This window comes from Ahaetulla prasina, chromosome 15, assembly GCF_028640845.1.
Source record: "Ahaetulla prasina isolate Xishuangbanna chromosome 15, ASM2864084v1, whole genome shotgun sequence".
NCBI lineage: Eukaryota > Metazoa > Chordata > Lepidosauria > Squamata > Colubridae > Ahaetulla > Ahaetulla prasina.
The window spans coordinates 6,289,829-6,316,927 of NC_080553.1; the positions used below are offsets into that span (position 1 = coordinate 6,289,829).

The 27,099-nt window shown below is 42.8% G+C and overlaps 1 protein-coding gene across 5 annotated transcripts in view; it reads left to right on the forward strand.

The window, feature by feature from the left end:
- The window catches only part of ADGRD1 (adhesion G protein-coupled receptor D1), a 185,938-nt gene that overhangs the window by 17,911 nt on the left and 140,928 nt on the right, over positions 1 to 27,099 (forward strand). For all 5 annotated transcript variants that reach the window (XM_058158392.1, XM_058158388.1, XM_058158389.1 and 2 more), the window contains 8 exons: positions 1,283 to 1,537; positions 3,642 to 3,706; positions 4,653 to 4,808; positions 9,135 to 9,194; positions 9,292 to 9,409; positions 11,452 to 11,562; positions 12,284 to 12,359; positions 22,292 to 22,433. In XM_058158392.1, the coding sequence (XP_058014375.1) occupies positions 1,283 to 1,537; positions 3,642 to 3,706; positions 4,653 to 4,808; positions 9,135 to 9,194; positions 9,292 to 9,409; positions 11,452 to 11,562; positions 12,284 to 12,359; positions 22,292 to 22,433 (983 nt within the window). The remainder of the gene's footprint in view (positions 1 to 1,282; positions 1,538 to 3,641; positions 3,707 to 4,652; positions 4,809 to 9,134; positions 9,195 to 9,291; positions 9,410 to 11,451; positions 11,563 to 12,283; positions 12,360 to 22,291; positions 22,434 to 27,099) is intronic.

Genomic DNA, 27,099 nt, shown 5'->3' on the forward strand with positions numbered 1-27,099 from the left:
TCCGGAGCACGGCCCCAATGAGTGTGCACGACTCGGTGCCGAAAAAGTTCGCCATCCCTGATCTAGACCATTGCCTAGTCTTCAGATTTTCCTTCTGGTCTTCCTCCTGTCTGCCAAAGTCGTTCTCCCATACTATTACAATGACATCACCTGTCGGAACGGTCACCTCACATCTGCATTTTCCTGTGTTCGGCGCCAGTTTGCCATAAATCCTGGAGGGAGGGGGAAAGAGAGAATGGGAAGACTTCTGAGGAAAGGGAAAGTGTTGATTGGGACCATACTGGTTGGAGAAAGCCTCTCAAGACCATTTCCCGGGTGAGAGACTGCAGTTGCAAGACAACCTGCATTCCGAGAGGCTGTTTCAAAAACAACTACATCACCAAAAAGGCTTTAAGAGTTGTAAACTTAATCTTGCGTAGCTTCTTTTCCGGAAAGATTACACTACTCACCAGAGCATACAAAACATTTGCTAGACCAATTCTCGAATACAGCTCGCCTGTCTGGAACCCACACTTCATTTTGGACATTAATACAATTGAGTGTGTCCAGAAATATTTTACAAGAAGAGTTCTCCACTCCTCTGATCACAACAAAATACCTTATGCCACCAGACTTGAAATCCTGGGCTTAGAAAATTTAGAACTCTGCCGCCTTCGACATGACCTGAGTTTAACTCATAGAATCATCTGTTACAATGTCCTTCCTGTTGAAGACTACTTCAGCTTCAACCACAGCAATACACGAGCACACAATAGATTTAGACTTAATGTGTAATCTTGATTGTAGAAAATATGACTTCAGTAGCAGAGTCGTTAATGCCGGCAATGCACTACCTGACTCTGTGGTCTCTTCCCAAAATCCCCAAAGCTTTAACCAAAGACTATCTACTATTGACCTCACCCCATTCCTAAGAGGTCTGTAAGGGGCCTGCATAAGAGCACCAGCATGCCTACCGTTCCTATCCTAATGTTCCCTTTGGTTGTATTCAATTTGTGTGGTTATTTCATGCTTATGCTTATATATACTGTTGTGTTTGACAAATAAATAAATAAATAAAAATAAAATAAACTGATTGGACAATGCGGGGGATGTGTCCAAGAAAGGGAAAGTTAAACCTAAAGTTTTGGCACACACGAACCTCAGTCCTGGCCTTTCCTTTACTGTTATCCACTTGACCTTTAGTAAACTATACCTTTCTCGAGAAATGGAGCCAAGGATCACTTATTACTTAAAGGGGAGAGTGGAGACAGGACTGAACCTCACCATAACCGCTGGTTTTCAGGTCCCCATTGGACTCATGTCCTGTTTACTTGGAAATCTAAAGAGGGCCTGAAAGTCTACATCAACGGGACTTTGAAGAACGTTGATCCTCATGGGCAAAATGTCTACAACTATGGGGACTCCAATTCCAACTTGTTGATGGGCTCCGAAGGCCATCAAGGGAAACGCTACATCCAGGGCGCCTTTGATGAATTCATCATGTGGGAACGAGTGCTCACCGCCAATGAGATCAAGCAATATTTCACAGCTGCTATCGGTAAGTTTCTGTCGTGTCCCACTCCTCCGCTGACGGCCGGGTCAGGGAAATCCGAATCAGGCGTGCCTCTGCAGCTCTGCCAAAGTCCTAGCAAAGTCCTCAGGGCAGGCAGGAGACCAGAAAGTGACTTCAGCAAGATATGTTTAGACTTTGCCTGACTCAGAGAATGCCAGAAAGCAGATCCTTTATATAGGCCATGGGGTGTGGCTCCATGACTCAGCACTTATCCAGGCCTGCCCCTCCCTTCCTTTTGTTGCCTCCATCTATCAACTCTTCTGAAGCGAGGGTCACTCCAGTTGGCAGCTGTTGGTAATTGACCTCCCTCAGGCTCACATGCTGTGGGGAGGGGGAGGGGTCTAGTTGCTCCGTTTGCCTGGGCATGGAGCCAGGGCTGGGGCCGGGAGGTGCTTCCTTCTCCTCAGCCTGTCTGGGCATGGAGCCAGGGCTGGGGCCAGGAGGTGCTTCCTCCTCCTCAGCCTGTCTGGGCATGGAGCCAGGGCTGGGGCCGGGAGGCATACTAGGACATTCCTCAGCGTTCGGAAGCAGATAAGAAGGCCCCGGCTGCGGTGAGAGCGGGCAAGACACAACAATTACAAAGTCTGGAGTTAAATATCTTGTCTCGCTTGAACCTTGAAAGGAATGCTCAAAGTCCTCAGTGATACGACGGGAGGATTTCCACCGAGTCAGGAAATCTTAACCAAGATTTTTGCAAAGGCTAGATAAGATAAGAGACAGCCTAAAAACATTAAGAGATTACTAATCCTCATTTTAAGAGAGAACATCACCTCATTTAGTATCTAGAGCAGTGATGGCTAACCCTTTTTTCCCCGGCATGTACCAAAAGTGCACGCTTGAGGGGAGGGAGGGGGGTTTTGGAGGGAGGGGGGAAGGAGGGAGGGGGAGGAGGAAAATTTAATTGTTGTTGTAAAACTTTTTCAATTAAAAAAAAAAGTGCAAGCTTGACAGCGCGCGGGTGTGTCAGCACCCATAATGGAACGTGCCCCCTGCACATGCGTGCAAGCTCCTGCCCCCCCGCCCCCCACATGTGCACGCAACCCCCCTCCAGTCTCCCTGCAGCCTCCTGGGCCCAAAACCAGGCTGGGGGGGACCCTGCACCCCCCATGCTCTGCCCTGCCTCCTGCACATGCGTGCATGACCTCCATCTCCCCGTGCATGTGCACAACCACCCCTGTGCATGCGCACACATCTCCTGCATGTGCCCCTCCACCCGTGCATCCCAAAAAATCAGCTGGTTGGTGGGAGGAGCATGCACAGTAGAGTTGAGCTGGGCGATGGCTCATGTGCCCACAGAGCGGACTCTGTGTGCCAGCTGTGGCACATGTTCCATAGGTTCGCCATCATGGATCTAGAGGTTAGAAGAGCTTTGTAGTAGCTTCTGACAACCTATACAAAATCAGATTATTAGTCCATCGTTCCCGGTATAATTCCTGGTTAGTAAATTATACTAACAGTATAATTTTATGGTAGAACCTCCCCCCTCACATCCCCATCATCTACTCACAGATGAAAAAGCTAGGGATTCAATTTGGTTTTCCTGAAAGGAAATGATTTATCCCTTTTGCTAAACTGTGGCCTCCGTTGGAATTGTTATAATACTCAAAACACTTTTCTCAAGAAGCTGTTTCCCACAAGGAACAAGCCAGCCCAGATATTTACATGAGGCTTTGCATTTTCAGTGGCATTCTCTGGATACCAAAGTGAATTGTTTAATGCATCCATTTCAGTGGTGAAATTCATTTTTTTTTACTACTGGTTCTGTGGGCGTGGCTTGGCGAGCGTGGCTTGGTGGGCATGGCAGGGGAAGGATACTGCAAAATCTCCATTCTCACTCCATTCTGGGGCCAGCCAAAGGTGGTATTTGCCGGTTCTCTGAACTACTCAAAATTTCCGCTACCGGTTCTCCAGAACCTGTCAGAACCTGCTGTATTTCACCCCCGGGAAGAATGTTAGACAGTCTCACATTCAGCCATGCAACTCTTCTTCTGAATAGCACCAAATTTTACCCTGGATTATATCCCCCCCACCCCAGTTCTCTGTACCCAAGGGGAAAGTAATGGTTAATGTTTCTCCTTGTGGTTTCTAGGTAACCAGTCTCAGCTCCCTTCGACATCTCCCTGGGGATGGCAAACAATGGCCACAGTTCCCGTGGTACGTGCATTCCTTAAATTCTTTCCATGGCATTGCCATGTTGCTTATGTTAGAGGCTGGAAAAAGGTTATATCATTCCAAGTTTCCAGCCAACTGAAGTAAGGAGGAGAAAAGTAACCTACAAGTTTTGATCTTCATGTAAAGCTTAATTTTGAGGTCAAAATCTGTGCCAAGTTATGTTTCCCATTTATGTTCCACTCCATTTCTGGATCCATCTATGAATTGAAAAAAAAAATGCCTCAAAAGCTGAACATACTGTGTTTGGTTTGACTTAGTCTTTCCATATTTGCATGCTTCTTTCTCTAAAATGCATAATTTGTACATATTGTAGTGTGGTAGTTAAGGTGATGGACTTGCTCCAGAGACGCCCAGGTTCAGAGTTGTAGATAGGAGCTGAAAGGAAAACAGAAGTAACTATTGGACGTTGTGAGATTAAAACCTTCTTCCAAGTTGGGTCAGTCAGAGAAATGAGCTAATTTGACAGTGATGAGAAATGATGAGAAGTGATGACAGAAATGGACTAATTTGACTCAAAGGAAACGTTGTAATAGAAGTTTGAGTTAAGAAATTGGGTTCCCCCAGCATCTGAATTGCATTTTATTCCATTTAAAGCAGAAACCACCTGTCACATTTTATTGATGGCTTGGAAGGGCAGACAGAATATTTGTAAAATAAACTGAATGCAATAATTATCCAGCTAGTTGAATTTCGGAGGGAGGACCTCCAGGCAGACTAGATTTCCTTGTCAGCCCGGATCCTGAAAATAAAAGTACACAAAATAAAAATAATTATCTAGTAAATGTATCTTTAGGTCAAAGAAGAGGCTCATGTCCTTGATCAATGTTGAGTCAGTGCCATTGTTGAAGAAAAGGATGTTTTATTTCAATGATGATCACTCATGAAGAGAAGAAGCGCCTTTCAGTGCCTTGTTATTTTATGCTTACAGCTTTCCGTAAATGCCTACCAATCCATCATAATTAATCTCACAGAGGGAAAACGTAGCATCCAGGACCCATATGTCGTGTTGGACTACCTGAAAAACATTTCAAATGCCATGCCTAACGAATCTCTCACAGCAAATACTGCCTACAATCTGACTGAGGTAATTTTTCTTCGTCCCTTAATCCGCTTATTCAGGCCATTTCCTAATTTAAAGAGGTAATTTCCCCCCATTTTTTTTTAAATCAACCTTACTGAGTTGCTTTCATCTGTTAATCAGCTTACTAAGGTAATTGATCCATTTATAGAGGGAAACATCCTTTGGTTATTTAGGCAATGCACCTTAAGCAGGTTTCCATCTTGTTTTAGTCACATAAAACTGTTTGGATTTCTAGCTTATAGAAATGGCACTAGTGACATTTTCCTCATGTGTCAATCACACTTGGCCAATAAAAATCTTCTCTTCTCTTCTCTTCTCTTCTCTTCTCTTCTCCTCTCCACTCCACTCCACTCCACTCCACTCCACTCCACTCCACTCCACTCCACTTCATTCTCCTTCTTTCTCCCCTCTTCCCCTTCCTCCCCCTCCCTATCCTATCCTATCCTCCTATCCTATCCTATCCTATCCTATCCTATCCTATCCTATCCTATCCTATCCTATCCTATCCTATCTTCCATTCCAAAAAGGAATTCAAGAGAGCTTTTTTTTTTTTAATTTACATTTATATCCCGCCCTTCTCCGAAGACTCAGGGTGGCTTACAGTGTATAAGGCAATAGTCTCATTCTATTTGTATATTTACAAAGTCAACTTATTGCCCCCCCAACAATCTGGGTCCTCATTTTACCTACCTTATAAAGGATGGAAGGCTGAGTCAACCTTGGACTTGGTGGGACTAGAACCTGCAGTAATTGCAGGCAGCTGTGTTTTAATAACAGGCTTCTTACAGCCTGAGCCACACCGCAGCCTGAGCATCTGCCAGGAGACAATTGACTTCATTGGTGTTATGAGATCATTGATTAGTGAAATGCATGTCATTTGAGCTATGACATCATGACTTGCTCGAAAACAACATGGTTTCTACAGATGCCTAGAAAGAGGGCATGAATAAATTACAATCCGACCTTTTAAATTTATGAAGCAGGATCACGTGTATTTATGAAGTAGGATCACCTATCACATGTACATTCAAGCCATCCATCCATCCATCCATCCGTCTAACCCTCCCTCCTTCCATCTATCCCTCCATCTATCCCTCCATCCTTCGTCTAATGGAAGAAATACATAGTACAGCTGTGCAAATCAAGAAAAGAGGAATATCCTTTCAAGGTCTCATCTTTGATAGCTGTCTGGATTGAAAGTGATTGTTTCCAAGGCTGAATTTCACAGATTCTTCTTTATCGAGATTTAACATAACATAACATAATAACAGAGTTGGAAGGGACCTTGGAGGTCTTCTAGTCCAACCCCCTGCCGAGGCAGGAAACCCTACACCATTTCAGACAGATGGCTATCCAACATTTTCTTAAAAATTTCCATTGTTGGAGCATTCACAACTTCTGCAGGCAAGTTGTTCCACTTATTGATTGTTCTGACTGTCAGGAAATTTCTCCTTAGTTCTAAGTTGCTTCTCTCCTTGATTAGTTTCCACCCATTGCTTCTTGTTCTACCCTCAGGTGCTTTGGAGAACAGCCCGACTCCGTCTTCTTTGTGTCAACCCCTGAGATATTGGAACACTGCTATCATGTCTCCCCTAGTCCTTCTTTTCATTAAACTAGACATACCCAGTTCCTACAACTGTTCTTTGTATGTTTTAGCCTCCAGTCCCCTCATCATCTTGGTTGCTCTTCTCTGCACTCTTTCTAGAGTCTCCACATCTTTATGAAGATGAAAGCAGTATCTTATACAAGAAGTCCAGCGAGTAAATTGTCTTCAACTTAGAACTGACATATATAAATATCTAAAAGATTCATATATAAATGAATCTCTTTCACACAGTTTATGGTGTTCTGGACACAGGCATATGCGAGGAGTGGAAGGCAGCCCCAGCATCAAAATGATTCATGAATTCCAAGTGGATTCAAAATGAAATGTATTCATGTATTTAATGTATGATTTTTATATCACAACTTGAAGATGCTGTCTTAAGAACCAGTTTTAATAGATTTAACAGAATATCGGAGTTGTTATTTTGGAGGTCTTCTAGGCCCTGCCCAAGCAGAAGACCCTATGCAATTTCAGACAAAAAGTTGTCCAATTTCTTCTTGAAGAACTCCAGTGATGGAGCACCAACAACTTTTGAAGGAAACTGATTAATTACTTCCACTGATCAATTGTTCTCACTGTTAGGAAATTTCTCCTCCGTTCTAGGTTTAATTTAGAGTGTTAGGAACTCCACAGATCCCAAATAGTTTCTGAAGATTGCAAAATGGGAGAGGAATATATGAATATGTATCAGCAAGCAGTGACAACGGATTTAGGGATTTAAAAATATTTTGATGTGAGAAATATAAAGCCTAATTCTATTCTTGATGCTTCAAAGCTTTTAAAAGAGCTTCAGTATACGATACAAACTGACTTTATGGAAATGTGGCAGTCATGTCTTGTGGGCACAGCCATGCAGAAAGAGAAAGTATGAAACGTTTTCACATTAATGAAGAAAAAATGAAACTCAATTCCCCCTTTGCCATACTGCTGAATTTTCTAACAAGAGTTTGGTATAAGTAGGCGTGAAGTCCTTAATGGAAACTCATTTGGTTGCACCTTATGTAGGTCTCAGAAGTGGAGCATGGGAAAGCAGGCATTGGAATTGTCTGTCTGTCTGTCTGTCTGTCTGTCTGTCTGTCTATCATCTCTCTCATCTCTCATCTCTTGCTCTTGCTCTCATCTCTCTCTCTCTTTGCCTCTCTCTCTCTCTCATTCTCATATCTCTTTCTCTATTTCTCTCTCTCTCTCTCTCTATCTATCATCTATCATCGGTCTCTCTCATATCTCTTTCTCTCTGCCTCTCTCTCTGCCTCTCTCTTATTTCTTTCTCTTTTTATCTCTCTCTCTCTGTACCTATATCTATCTATCTATCTATCTATCTATCTATCTATCTATCTATCTATCTATCTATCTATCTGTGTGTGTTTTTGTAGGTTTTCGGGTCTTTTCCCGTGTAAGGTTGAGAGAATGTTAGCGACGTTTTGACGAGGTCTTACTCATCATCTTCAGGCTGGTGCTTTCGGCTTCATGCTTCTGTGAGCAAAGCGTGGTCGGAGCTGCTGTCTCTATAAATACTGGTGGGGAGGTGGGGAGTGTTGCTGTGAGTGGGTTGGTTGGCTGTGTGGTTGCATCTTGATTGGTAGATGGAGTGGGTGTTTGCAGATTGGTCGGCTGCCTCGCAGCATCCTGTGTGGGTGTGGTCCTAGTCTTTTGTTCCTGAGCTTTGGTGTTGTGGCCTCTGGAGTTCTGTGATGTGATGTCTTGAGCAGATGGCTGTGATAAAGTATCCCAGGCCCTGGCCTGGCTCCGAGTCTGAGGTCCTGTCATGTGTTCCTGGTGTGTGTCAGCTTGCTTTGCGTGGGGATCGGAGGGGGGTGCAGCAGCCAGTGGTGCCAGCATGGTCTGGCTTCTGGATGGTGGTTGTGTTTCGTCTGTGGAATGGGTTTGTGTTTGAATCTGGTGAGGATGATCGGTGGTGATGTTGTGTGTTATCCTGGGTCCGGTGTCAAACACCCACTCCATCTACCAATCAAGATACAACCACACAGCCAACCAACCCACTCACAGCAACACTCCCCACCTCCCCACCAGTATTTATAGATAGACGGCAGCTCCAACCACTCTTTGCTCGAGAAGCACGAAGCCGAAAGCACTAGCCTGAAGATGATGAGTGAGACCTCATCAAAACGTCGCCAAGATACTCTCAACCTTACATGGGAAAAGACCTGAATATGCCAAGACCTACATACAGTGGTGGAATTCAGCCAGTTCGCACCACTTCGGGAGAACCGGTTGTTAACTTTCTGAGCAGTTTGGTAAACTGGTTGTTGGAAGAAATCATTAGGTTGTTAAATTACGTGAATCCCATCACTGCCTACATACCTATACCCATGAAAATATATAATATCTCTCTCTCCAGTATCTATCTATCTATCTATCTATCTATCTATCTATCTATCTATCTATCTATCTATCTATCTATCTATCTATCTATCTAATCTTTTCTCCCTCCCACCTTCCCTCTCTCTCTTCTATCATTACCCCCCCTTTCTCTCTCCATCTATTTACCATTTATCCAATTTATTTATTTAACTGTTTATATAGCCACCCATATTATAACAAACTCTGGGATGGCTCCCAATCAAATATCTCTTGACAATATGTAAAAAAGAGTTGTCCTTGGTTTCTGGTGGGAATACATAATTTTTAGGAGAATCACACTAGGTAAGGGATGATGGTGTTGATCATATCACAGGACATATCTTGTCTTTGTTTATTTCTAGGTTTTCTTTAAAGTAGTGGAAGGAGTTCTTAAGATACCTGTTTGGATCAGCATGAACCAGGTAGGGATAATATTTTCTGACACCTTATCTCGGTTCTCCTGGAGTCAAGGCCTCCATCACTTGCTTATCACCCCAGCTTTGTCATTTCTTCTTTCAGACAGCGTCCCTTGCTGGAGGACTTGTTTCCACCATCGACAGTGTGACATTGCACGTTGCGCGCAATCTAGGAGGAAACCCTTCAACCATCACAGTCCAAGGCACTTCACCCGTGGCAGGTGAGATTTATTGGGCCCCTGTCTAGTTTTGTTCTCGACACAGGAGATGAATAACTGAGCAAAGCCACTTCTGTGGCTTTTCGCTTGCTGATGAAGGACATGAAAGTTTCCTTTCCTGTTTTCTTTGGAATGGAAAGTTCGTCCCTCCTTGAGGAACATCTACGATGAATCCAGGAAAGGAAGGAGAAACGAAAAATTAGAAAAGAAACACCAGCCTTGGTTGACTTAGTTCAGGTGTTCCAAAGGGAGTGTTCTTAAGATCTTGGCCTTTACACAGGTGTTGGCGTTGTGTTGTCACTTTGCTGGTGGATAATCTATAGCAGGGGTGTCAAACTCAAGCCCACAGGCCAGATCCAGCCCGCGGGGCAGTGGTGGGTTTCACTTACCTTTGCTACCAGTTCGCTCACGCACGTGCCACTTCTGTGCATGCACAGAGCATATTTGATGACGTCCTGGGTGGTTGGGTGGAGCCTCCCACCACAGCTACTACCAGTCACCTGAACCGGGGTGAACCGGTAGCAACCCACCACTGCCATGGGGTGCTTAGATCTGGCCCGTGGGGCTGTCCTGGAAACAGCAAAGGACTGGCCCGTGGTGTCTCTGCCAACGAAAACGGAGCTCGGCTCCTCCGAGCTCCATTTTTACTGACAGAGGGCTGCAGGAGGCTATCATGGCCAAAAACAGGGCCTGGGGGCATGCGCGGTCCCTCCCCTCCAGCTCGGTTTTTGCTGGCAGAGGGCTAGCAAATCAAACTGAAAGCAAAACAAAACGAAAGGAGAAATGTTTCCCCTTTTGCATTTGAGCATCCAAGAAGGGACAGGAAAGGAGAAAGGGAAAGAGGAAAGGCAAAGAAAAAGAAAAAGAAGGAAAGAGAGCAAGCAAGGAAAAAATAAGTAAAGAGGAGAATGACGAAGAAAGGAGAAGAGAGAAGGAAAAAGAAGGGAAGGAAGGAAGGAAGGAAGGAAGGAAGGAAGGAAGGAAAGAAAGAAAGAAGGAAGGAAGGAAGGAAGGAAGGAGATTATAATGAGAGGGAGGGAGGGTCTGAGGGAAGTACTGCCTTAGCACTTGGTCATCACAGGTGCCCCCAAGATGAGTGATGTTGAGGTGACCATGGCCACCCCGGCGCTCTGAGGTCAAACACAACCCTGATGTGGCTCTCAATGAAATCGAGTTTGACACCCCTGATCTACAGTATCCAAGCATCAGCCATGGTTCTTCCAGATCTTGTTGCCTTGTGCTTGAAGCAGATTAAATAGAATTCTTTCTTGGCCAAGTGTGATTGGACACACAAGGAATTCGTCTTTGGTGCCTATGCTCTCAGTGTACGTAAAAAGACAAGATACATTCGTCAAGAATCACGAGGTACAACACTTGATGATAGTCATAGGGTACAAATAAGCAATCAAATCATACTAGGAAATAATATAACTCGTAAGGATACAAGCAACAAAGTTACGTCATATAAATGGGAGGAGATGGGTGATAGGAACGAAGAGAAGATAGTATTTATTTATTGGCCAAGTGTGATTGGACACACAAGGAATCTGTCTTTGGTGCCTATGCCCTCCGTGTACATAAAAAATAGTAATGCAGACTTAGTGAATAGTTTGAGAAGGTTGAGGGACTTACCTGTTTAGCAGGGTGATGGCATAGGCACTCAGCAGCATTGATCAAAATGTGAACCTCCAAGCTATCGTGGCTGGACTGAGTATCTCTGCCGGTTGCCACAAAACCCCAGAGAACCGGGGGTGGGGGAGCCACATCTCTCCCTCTTCTGTTCCCTTTTAAAAAATGTTTTACCTGTTGCAAAATGGTAAAGTTTTCTCTTCTTTGCTGCTAAAGCTCTAGCATATCCCCCCACCCCTTACTGGTTTGCTTCCAAAGACCCTGATTGCTCAAAACGTTAGAAGAACAGACCTTGGGGCTCAACAATAAGCAGGAACTGAACAGCAGCCCCTTCATTTAGCAGGAAAAAGGACTTAACTGATGGCTTTGCTCTCCCTTTGCTTCGGGTTTTGATCAATGTTTGCATTATTATACAGATTATTCCCTGGTTAAAATGCCTCCCCAGCTCCCGAATGTGCCTCAGTATCGCTTCCCGTTACAAGGACAAAGTTACATTTCTATACCCAGAGAAGCTTTCCAATATTCAGGTAAGGGAATAATTTACTAGAAGGAAAGAAAGGTCAAAGCTGCTGCCTTTGGCTTTCTCCTGCTAGCCAAGGTTTTCCACCATATGGCTGGGGATGATGGGAATTAACATCCAGCCCATCTGGGAGGCCGAAGAAGAGGCCAGGAGAAACCAGCTTTTTTCCTGAATTGTTTTTCCTTCCGATCATCAGGTCAAATACTATTCCCTGGTTGGATTGCTGAGAAATCTGTTAATGGAGAGGAAATGGGAAACTGAATTGTTCCCCGCATTGCAAAAATCAGAATGGCCACTGGAAGGCAGCAAAGAGTTAGTTTTTTCCCCCATACTGCTTTGCCATCTAGTGGTCATCGTGATTTTTGCAGCTCCAATCTAGATTTTTCCAACAGCGGAATGAATTATTGAACATTTTAACTTCTTTCGATTGTTCCAACTGGTGACAAATTCACACCAATCCTTCCTGTTTTGCAACCTCTTTTCCACAAAAGAGGGTCTCCTCGGAGTCAAACCTTGGTTTTATTTATTTATTTATTTATTTATCTTATTAAGTTTATATATCATCTGATTATTCAAGAGACCCTGGGTGGCTTACAAACAGATAGAGGCAGAAGTGATCAAGGATGAACAAGGATAAAGCTATGGGCATTCCAAGGGGCTTTAAATGGTGGATTTCATCTCCTGCCTCACTGCAATCCTGATATTGACAAATTTTGCCTTCTTTACAGCCTGGATTACAATTGTGGGTCTCTTCTACCATTCCATGCATCAGTACTTCAATAGCATCAAACCGTTGGACACCAAGTAAGTTCCTTTAAAAGCACAACACACTTGTGGTTATTCCTGAATACTGGATGGGTTTGCTTGGCTTCACACAGTGCTTCTCAGCTTCAACAATGTGAACTCCTAGAATTCCCCGCCAGATGGATGGACGGACAGATGGATGGAGGAAGGGAGGGAGGGAGGGAAGGAAGGAGGGAAAGGAAAGGGGAAAGGAAGAAGGGAAGAGGGAAGGAGAGGAGAGGAACGGACAAAGGGAGGGAGGAAAGGTGGAAGGAAAGGAGGGAAAAGAAAGAGTGAAAGAAGAAAAGGAAAGGGGAAAGGGAAGGAAAGGAGAGAGAGGAACGGACAAAGGGAGGGAGGAAAGGTGGGAGGAAAGGAGGGAAAGGAAAGGGTGAAAGAAGAAAAGGAAAGGGGAAAGGGAAGGAAAGGAGAGGAGAGGGAGGGAGGGAGGAAAGAGTGAAAGAAAGGAAGGGGAAGGGGAAGGGAAGGGGAGGAGAGAAGAGGAAGGGAGGGAGGAAGGAAAGGAAAGGGGGAAAGAAAAGAAGGGAGGGGAATGGGAAGGAGGAAGGAAGGAAGGAAGGAAGGAAGGAAGGAAGGAAGGAAGGAAGGAAGGAAGGAAGGAAGGAATTTTAAAACAACCCACTTTGTTTGATTCTCCTCAACTCTCCCCCTCAAGACCCACAAAAGTTGCATTTCTCAAACAGCGGTTCCTGATGGAAACCTCCTTTTAAAGCAAAGGCATGGTTTTTCCCAAGCCGATTATCATCTGGACTGACAGCATGGCACTCAAACAGGAAAAAAAAAGAAAAAAGAAAAAAAGAAGAAAGAAATCTAAGATTCTCATTGAAAATGCTCAGCCACCCCCCTCAGCTGGTTTTCCACTTCCCTTTTAAAGGCCTTTATCTTGTTGAACTTTAAATCACAGGATGGGCTCAAGCTAATTTAACTCTGAGATAGACTATCCTTCCCGTTTCACTTTCCCTAGAAGCCAAGGTCTAATTTACACTACACCAAAAAGCAGATAATGGCCTTAGAATTGGTTTGCTTTTTGCAAACTGACCATGGATTTAAATTATGGAAACTTTGAGCAATATATCACTCAAATTCTTCCCTGACCTGGGAAATTTCCAAGCCTATTCATAAGGTATCTTCAACCCACATAGCCTGCCAAAACCGATTTATTTATGGAAGTAATCACTATAGAATGAAACAGACCTAGGGAGTGGCTAATTTTTCTCTGTGCTGCTGTGGCCTCACCTACAAGTTATTTAAAGAGAGTAGACCTGTTCTGCGTATTTAATGGGCCAAAGGTAACTTGGATTGTCTATGGAGGTTTTCAGTCACCCAGGTCCTGGTTGTCAGAAAGGGGCTTTTTTTCAAACCGAACTTTCTTTCTTTGTCCCTTGAAAACATTTCACTATTCATCCAAGAAGCTTCTTCAGTTCTGGAGAACTGAAGTACCGAAGAACAGAACTGAAGAAGCATCTTGGGTGAGAAGCAAAACGTCTTCAAGGAAAAAACAAAAACAAAGAATGTCCAGTTGTGTTTTAAAAAGCACCTTTGTAACTTGGAATTATGTTTCTTTTTTTTTCTTTTTTTTATTCAAAAAGTTTTACAAAAAATTTTTTTTCCCCTTTCCCCCCCTCCTCCCCCCTCCCTTCGCAACCCCCTCCCCCGACTTCCCGGAACGAGCACAAGGTATAGTTAAAAATAAAACAAACATATGCTAAAAAATTTTCATCCCAACTTAATTGTACACCTACAATCATCAATTCCTAACTTCCCCCAAAAGCAATCAAAAATAATACATCATAATCATTCAAAAACAGTCTGATAACTCTTAGTCTGATATCTACGTTGAATATAGTCAATCCATTTTTGTAAATTTTGTAAAACTTTTTGAATAAAAAAAAAAAAAAAAAAGGAATTATGTTTCTTTCACAATCTGGACAACCTTTCAGATGTCTGGATTTCCCCCTCTCAGAATTCTCTTGCCTTCGCTGAGAATTCTTTGTTTTAAATACAATTTTTATTAAGGTTTTTTTTTTTTTAACAAGGTAGGAAGATTAAAAACGAATGCATATTAACATAAGCTGAGAATAGGAAAAGAAAATAGGAAATAAAGAGCAAGCTAAAAGTGCAAGAAAGGGGGGAAAAAGTCAAAGGAAAAAGAAAGAAAAAATATAAGAAGTCACTTCCAATCTTCTCTTTATAATTGAGTATTACGAGTATCTTATGCTACAGTATATGCTATAGTCCAGGGGTCTCCAACCTTGGTCCCTTTAAGACTTGTGGACTTCAACTCCCAGAGTCCCTCAGCCAGCAAAGCTGGCTGAGGAACTCTGGGAGTTGAAGTCCACAAGTCTTAAAGGGACCAAGGTTGGAGACCCCTGCTATAGTCAGTGGTGGGATTCAAATAATTTAACATCCGGTTCTCTGCTCTAATGACCAGCTGGGTGGGCGTGGCCATGGTGGGCGTGGCCAGATGGTGTGACAGGCAGCACTCCGCCTCCTGCACCCCCTTGGAGCCAAAATGGGCTGAATGGGAGGATGTGACACCCCCCCGCATACCGTTTTGGGCCTAGGAGGCCACCCTGAAGCCTCCTGGGAGCAAAAATGGGTCGCGGGAGGGGCATTTTGGGCGGAAGGGCGGAGCCAGCCAATAATTTAACTACCGGTTTGCTTGAACCGGCCCGAACCGACTGAATCCCACCACTAGCTATAGTATACGATGCTAACCTTGATGATGTCACTTTTTGTGATTAATGAAACATCTGCAAGAAAACAACCAAGCTCAGAGTTTGTTCCTCTCTCCCCCTTTTAAATGAAAACATCTGGCTTCCTTCAAAAATCCTGTTGCAAACAGTAATGCTAATCCATAGGGAAATCTATTATTTATTTATTTTTTGCAGCAAAACCCAGAAATGAATGCCTGTATTATAAAAAAAAGACTTAGCAACAACTCTTCCTTGTTAACAATCATTTAAGTCTCCCCTTAGATTCCCTTAATCAAATAGCAATGTTGCTTCTGATGTATTTGGCAAATGCCAGCTGTTAAATTCAGTTCTTTGGAAAGAAAAAAAACCCATCCTCATAATTCCAATACATAAAAATAAAAATGTTTGGCTTCTTACCATGTGTCCACGCACGTATGCACACACACACAAACAGCACACCCAACTATCTAAGGAATGCTAGCTAGTCATAAGAAGTGAAGAGACCCAGTATGGTGCGCCCAAAAAAAAAAAAGCATTTGAGCAACGTCTTAATTAAAACTAATAATAAAATCTCCATTGAGTCATGTTCATGTAGCTTTCTTGGCAGGAAGTGGTTTGCTAAGCAGAGTTGAGCGTGGTTGGTTTGTGGATGGGTACCCATCTGGAGATGACTAAGATTAAGATGCACAGGGATGTTAAAACACACCTCTGTGAGAAGGCAACCAATTCCATTTAGTCACCGAGAAAACTTTGTGGATATGTCTTGAAGTCATCAAGAATCAAGTGTCAACCTGAGACATTCCTGTTGGGAATGCTTCCAGGAAATTATAATAAGTGTAACACATATATAGAATAGAATAGAATAGAATAGAATAGAATAGAATAGAATAGAATAGAATAGAATAGAATAGAATAGAATAACAAAGGACCTTGGAGGTCTTCTAGTCCTACCCTCTGCTTAAGCAGGAAACCCTACACCACTTCAGAAAAATGGTTAGATCCAACATCTTCTTAAAAACGTCCAGTGTTGGAGCATTCACAACTTCTGGAGGCAAGTTGTTCCACTGGTTAATTGTTCTAACTGTCAGGAAATTTCGCCTTAGTTCCAAGTTGCTTCTCTCCTTGATTAGTTTCCATCCGTTGCTTCTTGTCCTGCCTTCAGGTGCTTTGGAGAATAGATTGACCCTCTCTTCTTTGTGGCAGCCCCTGAGAAAGCTATTTAAAATTTATTTTTATATATCCTAAAAGCAGCCAGGATTGTATATGCACAACAGTGGAAACCCCTAGAAACCCCTACCAATGATAATATAATCAAAAAAATTCTAGAATGTGCAGAAATGGATAGGTTAACTCTAAAATTTAAGGAAAAGAAGACTTGGAATATTTTATAACATGGGAAGTTCCAATGGTGGGATTCAGCCGGTTCTCTCCGGATCGCATGAATCCAACTGTGGGAGGCTCCGCTCACCCGCCTGGACATAATGTGCGACTATTGCACATGTGCAGTAGGCTGTGCGCATGTGCAGAGGTGGCGCATGAGCTCAAATTTATGAATCAGTAGGGAAGGTAAATGAATTCCACCTTTGATGGGAATTATTCTACAAAGGGTTAATTGACAGATACTGAGGTTAGAGGAGTGAAATATGGACTCCATGAGAAAGAAAAACTGATGAGTAAATATTTTGATGGTTATATAATCATTACTATAATGGAAGATAGTATACTCTTCAATAACGACTGATATTATCGCATCTATGTTTATATGTATATAATTATAATGATTATTTTTATTTTTATTTGTTTATTTTGTCACAACAGTATATATAAGCATAAGCATGAAAGCAACTATATAATATATAAGCATATATATAAGCATAAGTATGCAATAACTGTATTAATTGGATATAATGAAAGGAAACAATAGGACAGGAACGGTAGGCACGTTTGTGCTCTTATGCACAAACGTACATAAGAGCACAAAATATATTGATTATGATTATGAAAAAATATGATTATGATGATGTTTATATGTTAACACTTTGGACTCGTAGAAAACACACTGTTCAACATAGAGATGGAATATGTGATACAAAACAATAAACAATATTTATACACAAGAATCAAATGCCATTTTATAGTGATAGCACCACTCTATTCTGCACCAGTTGAGGTCACATTTGGAAGACTGTGTCCAGTTCTGGTCACTGTGATAAGAAAAGATGTGGAGACTCTAGAAAGAGTGGAGAGAAGAGCAACAAAGATGATTAGGGGGCTGGAGGCTAAACCATGCATTGACTAGGTATGTCTAGCTTAATGAAGAGAAGACTTAGTGGAGACATGATAGCATCTTCCGACAGGACACAGGGTAACAATTTATAGCAATTGGGTGGAAAGCAATGGGTGGAAACTAATCAAGGAGAGAAGCAACTTAGAGCTAAGGAGGAATTTCTGACAGTGAGACCAATTCATCAGTGGAACAACTTTCCTCCAGAAGTTGTGAATGCTCCAACACTGGAAGTTTTTAAGAAGATGTTGGATAACCATTTGTCTGAAGTGATGTAGGGTTTCCTGCCTAAGCAGAGGGTTGGACTAGAAGACCTCCAAGGTCCCTTCCAGCTCTGTTGTTCTATCCAATGGACCAACCTGCCTTCTGGAACTCTGATTGCTCCATCACTAGAGTTTCCCCCAAAAAAGATTGGACAATCATTGCCCAGGATTTTATAAGGACTTCTGTTTTGGACGATAACACCTCCAAGGTCCCTTCCAGCCAAGGATTCTGTAAGTGTCATTTAAAGATGCGGTGGCTTAGTGGGTAAGACGCTGAGATTGTCAATTGAAAGGTCGGCTGTTCAGCGATTCGAATCCCTAGTGCCGCGTAACAGGGTGAGCTCCCGTGACTTGTCCCAGCTTCTGCCAACCTAGCAGTTTGAAAGCACATAAAAATGCAAGTAGAAAAATAGGGACCACCTTTGGTGGGAAGGGAACAGCGTTCTGTGAGCCTTTGGCATTGAGTCATGCCAGCCACACGATCACGGAGACGTCTTCGGACAGCGCTGGCTCTTCGGCTTTGAAACGGAGATGAGCACCGCCCCCTAGAGTCAGGAACGATTAGCACATATGTGCAAGGGGAACCTTAACCTTTACCTTTAGGTGATGCTAGTCCTGTTTTTGAGACTCAAGCAGATGCCACAATGGAAAATCTTCCCCCTGCCCCCGCCAGATAAACAGCATATATTTTGACATCTACAAGGCAGACTGATGACCAATCTAACTCTTTAAAAAAAAAAATATCCCCGTTTTCTTGGCCAGGATCCAATTTCTCTCGGTTTTCTCGGGAGGCTTTTTCTCCCTCGTCAAAACCTTTTAAGCTCTTTTCCTCGATGACAGTTGATAGAAACTTTGCCTCCTTGAAAAGTCCAGAAAAAGCTGGATGTGAAATGTCAGGAAAAAAACCAGACGTTGATCACAGGCGTCACCCAAGAGTGAAGCTAACGGAGCAAAGTCTAACCTAGAAAGAGGCAGATGGCAATCCGATTATTTAAACTTTGCTTGTCCGAGGCTCCCTACAGCCTTAGAAAATATTTTTTATGGCTTTCTAATCACAGCTTGTGCCCGTTCAGTTTCTCTCGGCATCCTGGTTTAAATTATGGTTACCCCTGAGAAGGAAACATTTTTTTCCTGGGACATGAAGGGTCTCTTTCATAACAGGGCTATAAATAATGGACCGAAAGAATAATTTGAAGGGGAAAAGAGAAAGAAAGGAAAACTATCTGCCAGCAGGAAAGGCTCAGCCCTTGGTGGACATGTTTTATTTTTTTGGAGTCTTTGCATCGATTTATTTGTACGTGCTGAAGCAGGGGTGAAATTCAAATTTTTTTTATTACCAGTTCAGTGGGCTTGGCTTGGTGAGCGTGGCTTGGTGGGCATGGCAGGGGAAGGATACTGCAAAATCCCCATTCCTTCCCCACCCTGGGGCCAGCCAGCAGTGGTATTTGCCGGTTCTCCAAATTACTTAAAATTTCTGCTACCAACAGAGGAAGAACTAATTAAAAAAGTATTAGAATGTGCAGAGATGGACAAACTTACAAAAGAAATTAAAGAGAAAGAGGACACAGAATATTATAAGGTCTGGAGCAAATGGTATGAATAATTAGAAAACAGGAACGGTAGATAAATAAAAGTAGAGTAAGATAGAACTAAAATATGTGTAAATAATAGGAAAGGACTGTCTCGAATAGCTGATAAACAGTGATATCTATATAAATGTTGTGTGCTTTGTCTTTCGTTTTAATGTATTTTAAAAATAAAAAACTTTACACACCAAAATTTCTGCTGCCAGTTCTTCAGAAGCTGCTGGATTTCATCCCTATGCTCAAGCTGTTGCGGTGGTCAGGTTGTGTCCTCATAAGGCTGGGGTGTCAAACTCTTATTTCTTTTTTTCCTCCCATATTTTATTTGTTTTATCTATATAACATTCAGTTTTCATCAAACAGTGTGTGTTCTGGATACCGTTATGTTTAAATAGTCATATTACACGTCTTTGTTTTGTGATATTCATCAACATCATATTGATATAATAACATCGTAATGTAATAACATTAATGCTTAACACCATCATCTTCTTTAATAACTCTCCGCTTTACCGTTTCCTCTTTTTATGTCTCCTCCTTTCTAACTTCTGTTTCTGTTACCTAGCCATTGATAAAATAATAATAATAATAATAATAATAATAATAATAATAATAATAATAATAATAATAATAATAATAATAATAATGTTTTAATTTGTATACCGCCCTTCTCCCGAAGGACTCAGGGCGGTGAACAGGCAGATAAAATATAAATACACACAGTAATTAAAAACATCCCTTAAAAAACTAATTCAAATGCCCAAAAATGTTAAAAAACGTACTCCCCCGTAAAATCACAAAATTTTAAAAACCCAACCAATAAAAATAGAAATCGGGCTAGTCCAGCCATACGAAATAAGTAAGTTTTAAGTTCGCGGCGAAAGGTCCTAAGGTCAGGTAATTGTCGAAGTCCGAGGGGAAGTTCGTTCCAGAGTGTGGGAGCCCCCACAGAGAAGGCCCTCCCCCTGGGGGCCGCCAGTCGACACTGTTTGGCTGACGGCACCCTGAGGAGTCCCTCTCTGTGGGAACGCACCGGACGCTGGGAGATAGAGGCCGGCAGTAGATGGTCCCGTAGATAGCCCGGTCCTAAGCCATGGAGCGCTTTAAAGGTGGTAACCAATACCTTGAAGCGCACCCGGAAAACAACAGGTAGCCAGTGCAGTCTGCGCAGGATGGGTGTTACGTGGGAGCTCCGAGACGCTCCCTCAATAACCCGTGCAGCCGCGTTCTGAACTAGCTGAAGTATGTCCCATATCAGAAAATATCAGAAAATATCAGATATCAGATATAACAAATATCAGAAAATATTCAGTTTATCAAATTAAAATATTCATTCATATTCATATTCTTTATCCTTAATAGCAAGCGTTAGTTTGTCCATTCCTGCACATTCTAATATGTGTGAGAATGTGAATCAAACTCGAGTTCATTGAGAGCTGCATCAGGGTTGTGTTTGACCTCAGGTGGGGTGGGGTGTGTGTGTGTGTGTGTGTGTGTGGCCAGGGTGGGCGTGGCCAGCATGACAATGCTGGTGTTGGAGGCAGGAGCTTGGAGGCGGGTTTTTGGCTGCAACGGCCTTCTACAACGCTCTGCCAGCTCCATTTTTGCCGGCAGAGGTGCCACAAGCCAGACCTTCGCTGTTTCCAGGATGGCCTCGCCAGCCAGGTCTAAGCACCCTGTGGGCCGGATCCGGTGCCCAGGCCTTGAGTTTGACATCCCTGTCATAAGGCCTTCTTAGGGAGTTTAAGAAATACAATGAAGGGGATCACTTCTTTTAATAATAGGAAGAGAGGGAACTTCTGTGCCCTCTCCAGGTTTCATATAGGAAGGCGAGAGATACAGCTGAACCAGCCAAGGTCATAAAAGAAGCTCAGATGCCTCCATCCAAGTCTGTAGACAAAAAGGTTCCTCCAGATCCAGTTGGAAGATCAAAGCAACCAGTTTTCAGGATCTGTAAAATGGTTCAAAGCAAGAAAGACTCTCTTGGAGGTGCTTTAGAAGTCAGTCAGTCAGTCAATCAGTCAATCAATCAATCAGAATAGAGCTGAAAGGGACCTTGGAGGTTCTCTAGTCCAACCCCCTGATCAAGCAGGAGACCCTATACCATTTCAGACAAATGGCTCTCTAGTCTCTTCTTAAAAACCTCCAGTGATGGAGCACCCATAAGTCAAAGTATCCAGATTGCTGAGAATGGTCAGCATAGTCATAAGACGAATACCACAAATATTGTGGCGGAATTTGAGGAGTAGTAAACAAAGTCTTCTAAACTGGAAGTTCTTGGACTTCACTCAAGGACAACTGATGCTACTCAAAGGAAACCGCCTCGTTGATCTCCTTGAGAGCAATAGTTGCGCTAATCTGAGCGAGCGCGACGTTTTCTATCCACGGGGGATGGAGTCTGCATTCTCCTACGTGACCTCTGCCTTTTGAGTGTTATGGACAGTCATGAAGCATTGAAAGAGTGGGTTGATGGTGCCTGAATCTTCCATCACTCTGTCCCTCTAAGCTGCTGGGATTTTACACTTTAGAAATAAAATACAGACTTGGGCTGCATAATCCTCATTGCCATCACAAGACTTTAATATTTGTTTCATGTGCTGTCGTACCTACTGTGTGCCATGTTTTGGAGATGTTCACTTTGCTTCCCCTTCCCCTTCCCCTTCCCCTGCCCCCTCCCTCCCTCCCTCCCATTCTTATCTCCTTCCTTCCTTCCTTCCTTCTTCCTCCCTCCCTCTCTCGCTCCCTTCATCCCTCCCTCCCATTCTTATCTCCTTCCTTCCTCCCTCCCTCCCTCCCTCCCATTCTCATCTATTTCCTTCCTTCACTCCTCCTTCCCTCCCATTCTTATCTCCTTCATTCCTCCTTCCCTCTCTCCCTCCCTCCCATTCTCATTTCCTTCCTTTCTCCCTCCCTGCCATTCTTATCTCCTTCCTTCCTTCCTCCCTCCCTCCTTCCCTCCCTCCCTCCCTTCCCTTTCTTCCTTCCTTCCTTCCTTCCCATTTTCCTTCCTTCCACCATCCCTCCCTCCCTCTCCAAATAATGATGGGTGTTTGAAGAAACAAAATAAGTAACAGGTCACTAATAAGCTATTGCTTTAATTTCCCAGAATTCCTGAAGCTGCTGCCTGCAAGGAGTGTATGATTTTTGCTACCAGCTATCTTATCTCCTTGACAGTGGAGCCACCACCAACTCTGTCTCACAATCTGTCAAGCTCTCCCCTCATCACCATCCATATGAAGCATCAACTGGTAAGTGATGATTAATCTTTCAGTATTTCCCCCCATTTTTGGTGACAAAAAACTCCAGGGGGTCACTCTACATTTCCGTGAAGTATGATTCTCCAACCGACCAAACAAAAATAAATAAATAAATAAATAAAAATCAGGAGGTTATTCTACAAACCGTCATTTGTAAATTCTCACAGGTTTCACAGGGAAGCTGTGAAAAAGTCAAGGAATCCTCTACCCTCATGTACGTGGTTGTTATTTCCAGAGGGAAAATAGTTGACTTGGTGCAATTCTTGTAACCATACCTTAATCAATCTTGCTAAATATGTAGACTATGGGAATCAAAAGAGAGAGACAGATAGAGACAGAAAAAGTGAAAGAGAAAGAAGGAAAGAAAGAGAGAGCAAAAAGAGAAGAGAGAAAAAGGGAAACAAAGGCAGAGAAAGAGAGAGAGAGACAGCTGGAAAGAGAGAAAGAAAGAAAAAATGAAAGAGAGCAAAAAAAGAAGAGAGAAAAAGGGAAAGTAAAGAGAGAAAAAGGAAGAGAGAAAAGAGAGAGAGAGAGGGAACAGGAGAGAGACAAAGAGAAAGCAAAAGAGAGAAAGAGAGAGACCTGTTGATAAAAATATTGCTCTAGTAACAGCATATTAAATGAGATTTTTTTTGGTTTTTTTTACAAACCTCTCAGATCTTGGCAGGAGACTGTGATAGTAGAAACAAGGTCTTGTATCATCTCTGCTTTGCTATGGAAGGGAAAGTTGCTGGCATCTGGTTCAATCGACATATTTTCTGTCATCTGCAATATAATAGGATTACTAATTGATTTGCTGCAGATGCTGACTCTCAAGCAGGAGGGTGGGGTAAATTAAGAACGCAGATATTGATTTTATTTATTTATTGTTTTCCCTTCCTTGGCGTGTGATGGTATGGAAGATTTTTTTTTAAATGAATGGCCTCCCAGCATGCCTTTCATTCTAACCAGCCAAAAGGGCATTAACATCTGCAGAACTCTGTTGCCAAGTTCTTGTCTTGGATAAGTCAACTAAGTTATATTTGGTGGGGTGGTTTCCCTGAGTTGAGTTTCAAAATACTTTCTCGTATTTCGAGGCGGGTCATCAAGCTGGAATTTTATGGACAGCCAAAGGCGATTCACCGCTTCTTCCATCTCAAAGGTTGGCTGGTTGGTTCCAGTTGTAGCTGGGGAAGGAGCAACAGATGACCACAATGTCAGCTCTCATTGGGTTTATCAAAGGGAAAAAGGGATTCAGTTGCAGACATCTCAGCTATTTTATTTATTTGTTTATTTGTTTGTTTGTTTATTAATTTGTCAAACATGTACAAGAGAGCAGGTATAAACACGGACATGAACAAAGGGAATGAATACAAATAAATGGGGACAGTAGGGCAGGGACGGAAGGCATGCTGGTACACTTATGCACGCCCCCTTTACAGACCTCTTAGGAATGGGGTGAGATCCACGGTAGACAGTTTAAGGTTGAAACTATGAGGGTTTGAGGATGTTACAACAGAGTCAGGTAGTGCATTCCAGGCACTGACCACTCTGTTGCTGAAGTCGTATTTTCTGCAATCGAGTTTGGAGTGGTTTACCTTGAGTTTGTATCAACTGTTTGCCCGTATATTATTGGGGTTGAAGCTGAAGAAATCATTGACAGGTAAGATGTTGTAGCAGACAATTTTGTGTACTATGCTTAGATCAGACCACAGGCGGTGCAGTTCCAGATTGTCCAAACCCGAAATTTGAAGCCTGGTGGCATAAGGGATTCTATTGTGAGCAGAGGAGTGGAGGACTCTTCTCGTGAAATACCTCTGGACCCGCTCAATCATATTAATGTCCGATATACAGTGTGGATTCCGGGCAGACGAGCTGTATTCGAGAATTGGTCTGGCAAAGGTTTTGTATGCCCTAGTTAGCTATACAATGTTACCGGAGAGGAAGCTTCGCAGAATTAGGTTAACAATATTTGATACTGCTGCACTTTCTCTCTCAGTTGAGGGTGAAAATTTCTGAATTCCCTTGGTGAACATATTTGATAAATGAGGGAAGTGACCAGCCATTTTTCTGATAATAGAGGAATGTGCTGATATTCTGAGCTAGTGAAGTTTTTCAAGCTCTTATCTGTTTCTGGAGTTCTGAGAAGCCCATAACATTGGGAAACTGAACCATCTAAAGTCGGGTTGTCCAACCTTGGCAACTTTAAAATTTGTGGACTTCAACTCTCGGAATTCCTCAGCCTGCCACCGGGAGAATTCTGAGAGTCAAAGTCCACAAAGTTGCCATCCTAAGGCCTATGTATTGACCACTTTCTTTCTCAGAATCCATCCCTGAAAAAAATGATCACCTCCTTCAGACGATGGTTGAAATCCACCAAACCAAACCTGCCTACTTTCATTGTGGGGGGGTGGGTTCCTTCCTTTATCATGAGAAGCTTTCAATAAGAGATTGGACTGGCATCTGTTAGAAATAGTGCAGGGTCTCCTGCTTGGGCAGGGGGTTGGACTAGATGACCTCCAAGGTCCCTCCCAACTCTGTTAATCTGTATCTGTATTCCTTCCTTCCTCCCTCCCTCCCTCCCTCCCTCTTGATTAAAGATCAATTCAGTAGCCGAGATAGACTTCTTCCTGGGAAATCTAGAAGGGAAGAATAGAATAGAATAGAATAGAATAGAATAGAATAGAATAGAATAGAATAGAATAGAATAGAATAGAATTTTTATTGGCCAAGTGTGATTGGACACACAAGGAATTTGTCTTAGTGCATATGCTCTCAGTGTACATAAAAGAAAAGATACCTTCATCAAGGTACAAGACTTACAACATTTAATGATAGTCATAGGGTACAAATAAGCACTCAGGAAACAATCAATATCAGTATAAATCATAAGGATACAAGCAACAAAGTTACAGTCATACAATCATAAGTGGAAGGAGATGGGTGATGGGAACGATGAGAAGATTAATAGTAGTGCAGATTTAGTAAATAGTTTGACAGTGTTGAGGGAATTATTTGTTTAGCAGAGTGATGGCGTTCGGGGAAAAACTGTTCTTGTGTCTAGTTGTTCTGGTGTGCAGTGCTCTATAGTGTTGTTTTGAGGGTAGGAGTTGAAACCGTTTATATCCAGGATGTGAGGGGTCTGTAAATATTTTCACGGCCCTCTTCTTGATTCGTGCAGTATACAGGTCCTCAATGGAAGGCAGGTTGGAAGCAATTATTTTTTCTGCAGTTCTAATTATTCTCTGAAATCTGTGTCTTTCTTGTTGGGTTGCAGAACCAAACCAGACAGTTATAGAGGTGCAAATGACAGACTCAATAAGAGTACAATAAAAGGAAAATGTTTCTGGTTTATAATCTATATTCTCCCTTCCTTCCTTCCTTCAATGCCTCTGGGGGAAAGCCCAACTTCCGGAGTACTGCTTCTGAATGTCATTCCTCATTAGCCTAACACCACTCTTGATTTGTTGACCCTCTGAAAACAGTAGAAATAATCATCCAGATGGATTCCAAACCATTGTCCTTTGTCTGACCCCGTTCCTGCTTCATCTAAGTATAGATTGTTTTTGCTGAACTGGCAGTCCTGCCCTTGCCTCTTCTTTCTAATTCCACATTATGCCATTTTTTTAAAAAGAAGTAGCAATTCAACTGATGACTGGGAAAGTTTCTGCTTGGTTTCTCTTTAACGAAAAGAAAGACTCGGGGTGACACGATAACAATGTGCCAATATCTCAGGGGCTGCCACAAAGAAGAGGGGGTTAGCTTATTTTCCAAAGCCCCAGAAAGCAGAACAAGAAGCAACGGATGGAAGCTAATCAAGGAGAGAAGCAACCTAGAACTAAGCAGAAATTTCCTGACAGCAAGAACAATTAATCAGTGGAACAAGTTGCCTCCAGGAGTTGTGAGTGCTCCATCACTGGAGGCTTTTAAGAGATTTGACAGACATTTGTCTGAAATGTTATAGGGTCTCCTGCTGAAGCAGGAGGTTGGACTAGAATAGTGGTCTCCAACCTTGGTCCCTTTAAGACTTGTGGATTTCAATTCCCAGAGTCCCTCAGCCAGCAAAGCTGGCTGAGGAACTCTGGGAGTTGAAGTCCACAAGTCTTAAAGGGACCAAGGTTGAAGACCCCTGGACTAGAAGACTTCCAATGTCCGTTCCAAGTCTGTTATTCTGTTATACAATGGATCCGTTACCAATTATGCAGACAAATTCTGACCATGTTGCCTTCAGAAGTTGTGGGTGCTCCATCACTGGAGGTTTTCAAGAAGAAGGTTGAACTAAAGGATGTAGGCTAGATAAAGATTGGTAATGGACCTGGTTCCGTGGGATAGCCTTTGCTTTACACAGAGAAGGTCTCAGGTTGAGTCCTCACATTTTCAGGTACATCGAGAAGACAGGAGATCTGCCATTACATAGTTACAGATTAACAGAGTTGGAAGGGACCTTGTAGGTCATCTAGTCCACTCCCCTGCCCAAGCAGGAGACCCTACACCATTTTTGACAGATGGCAGTCCAGTCTCTTCTTGCAAGCCTCCAGTGATGAAGCTCCCACAACTTCCGAAGGCAACTTCTGTTTCATCGGTTGATTGTTCTCTCTGTCAGAAGATTTCTCCTTATTTCTAGGTTGAATCTCTCCTTGATCAGTTTCCATCCATTATTCCTTGTCTGGCCTTTGGG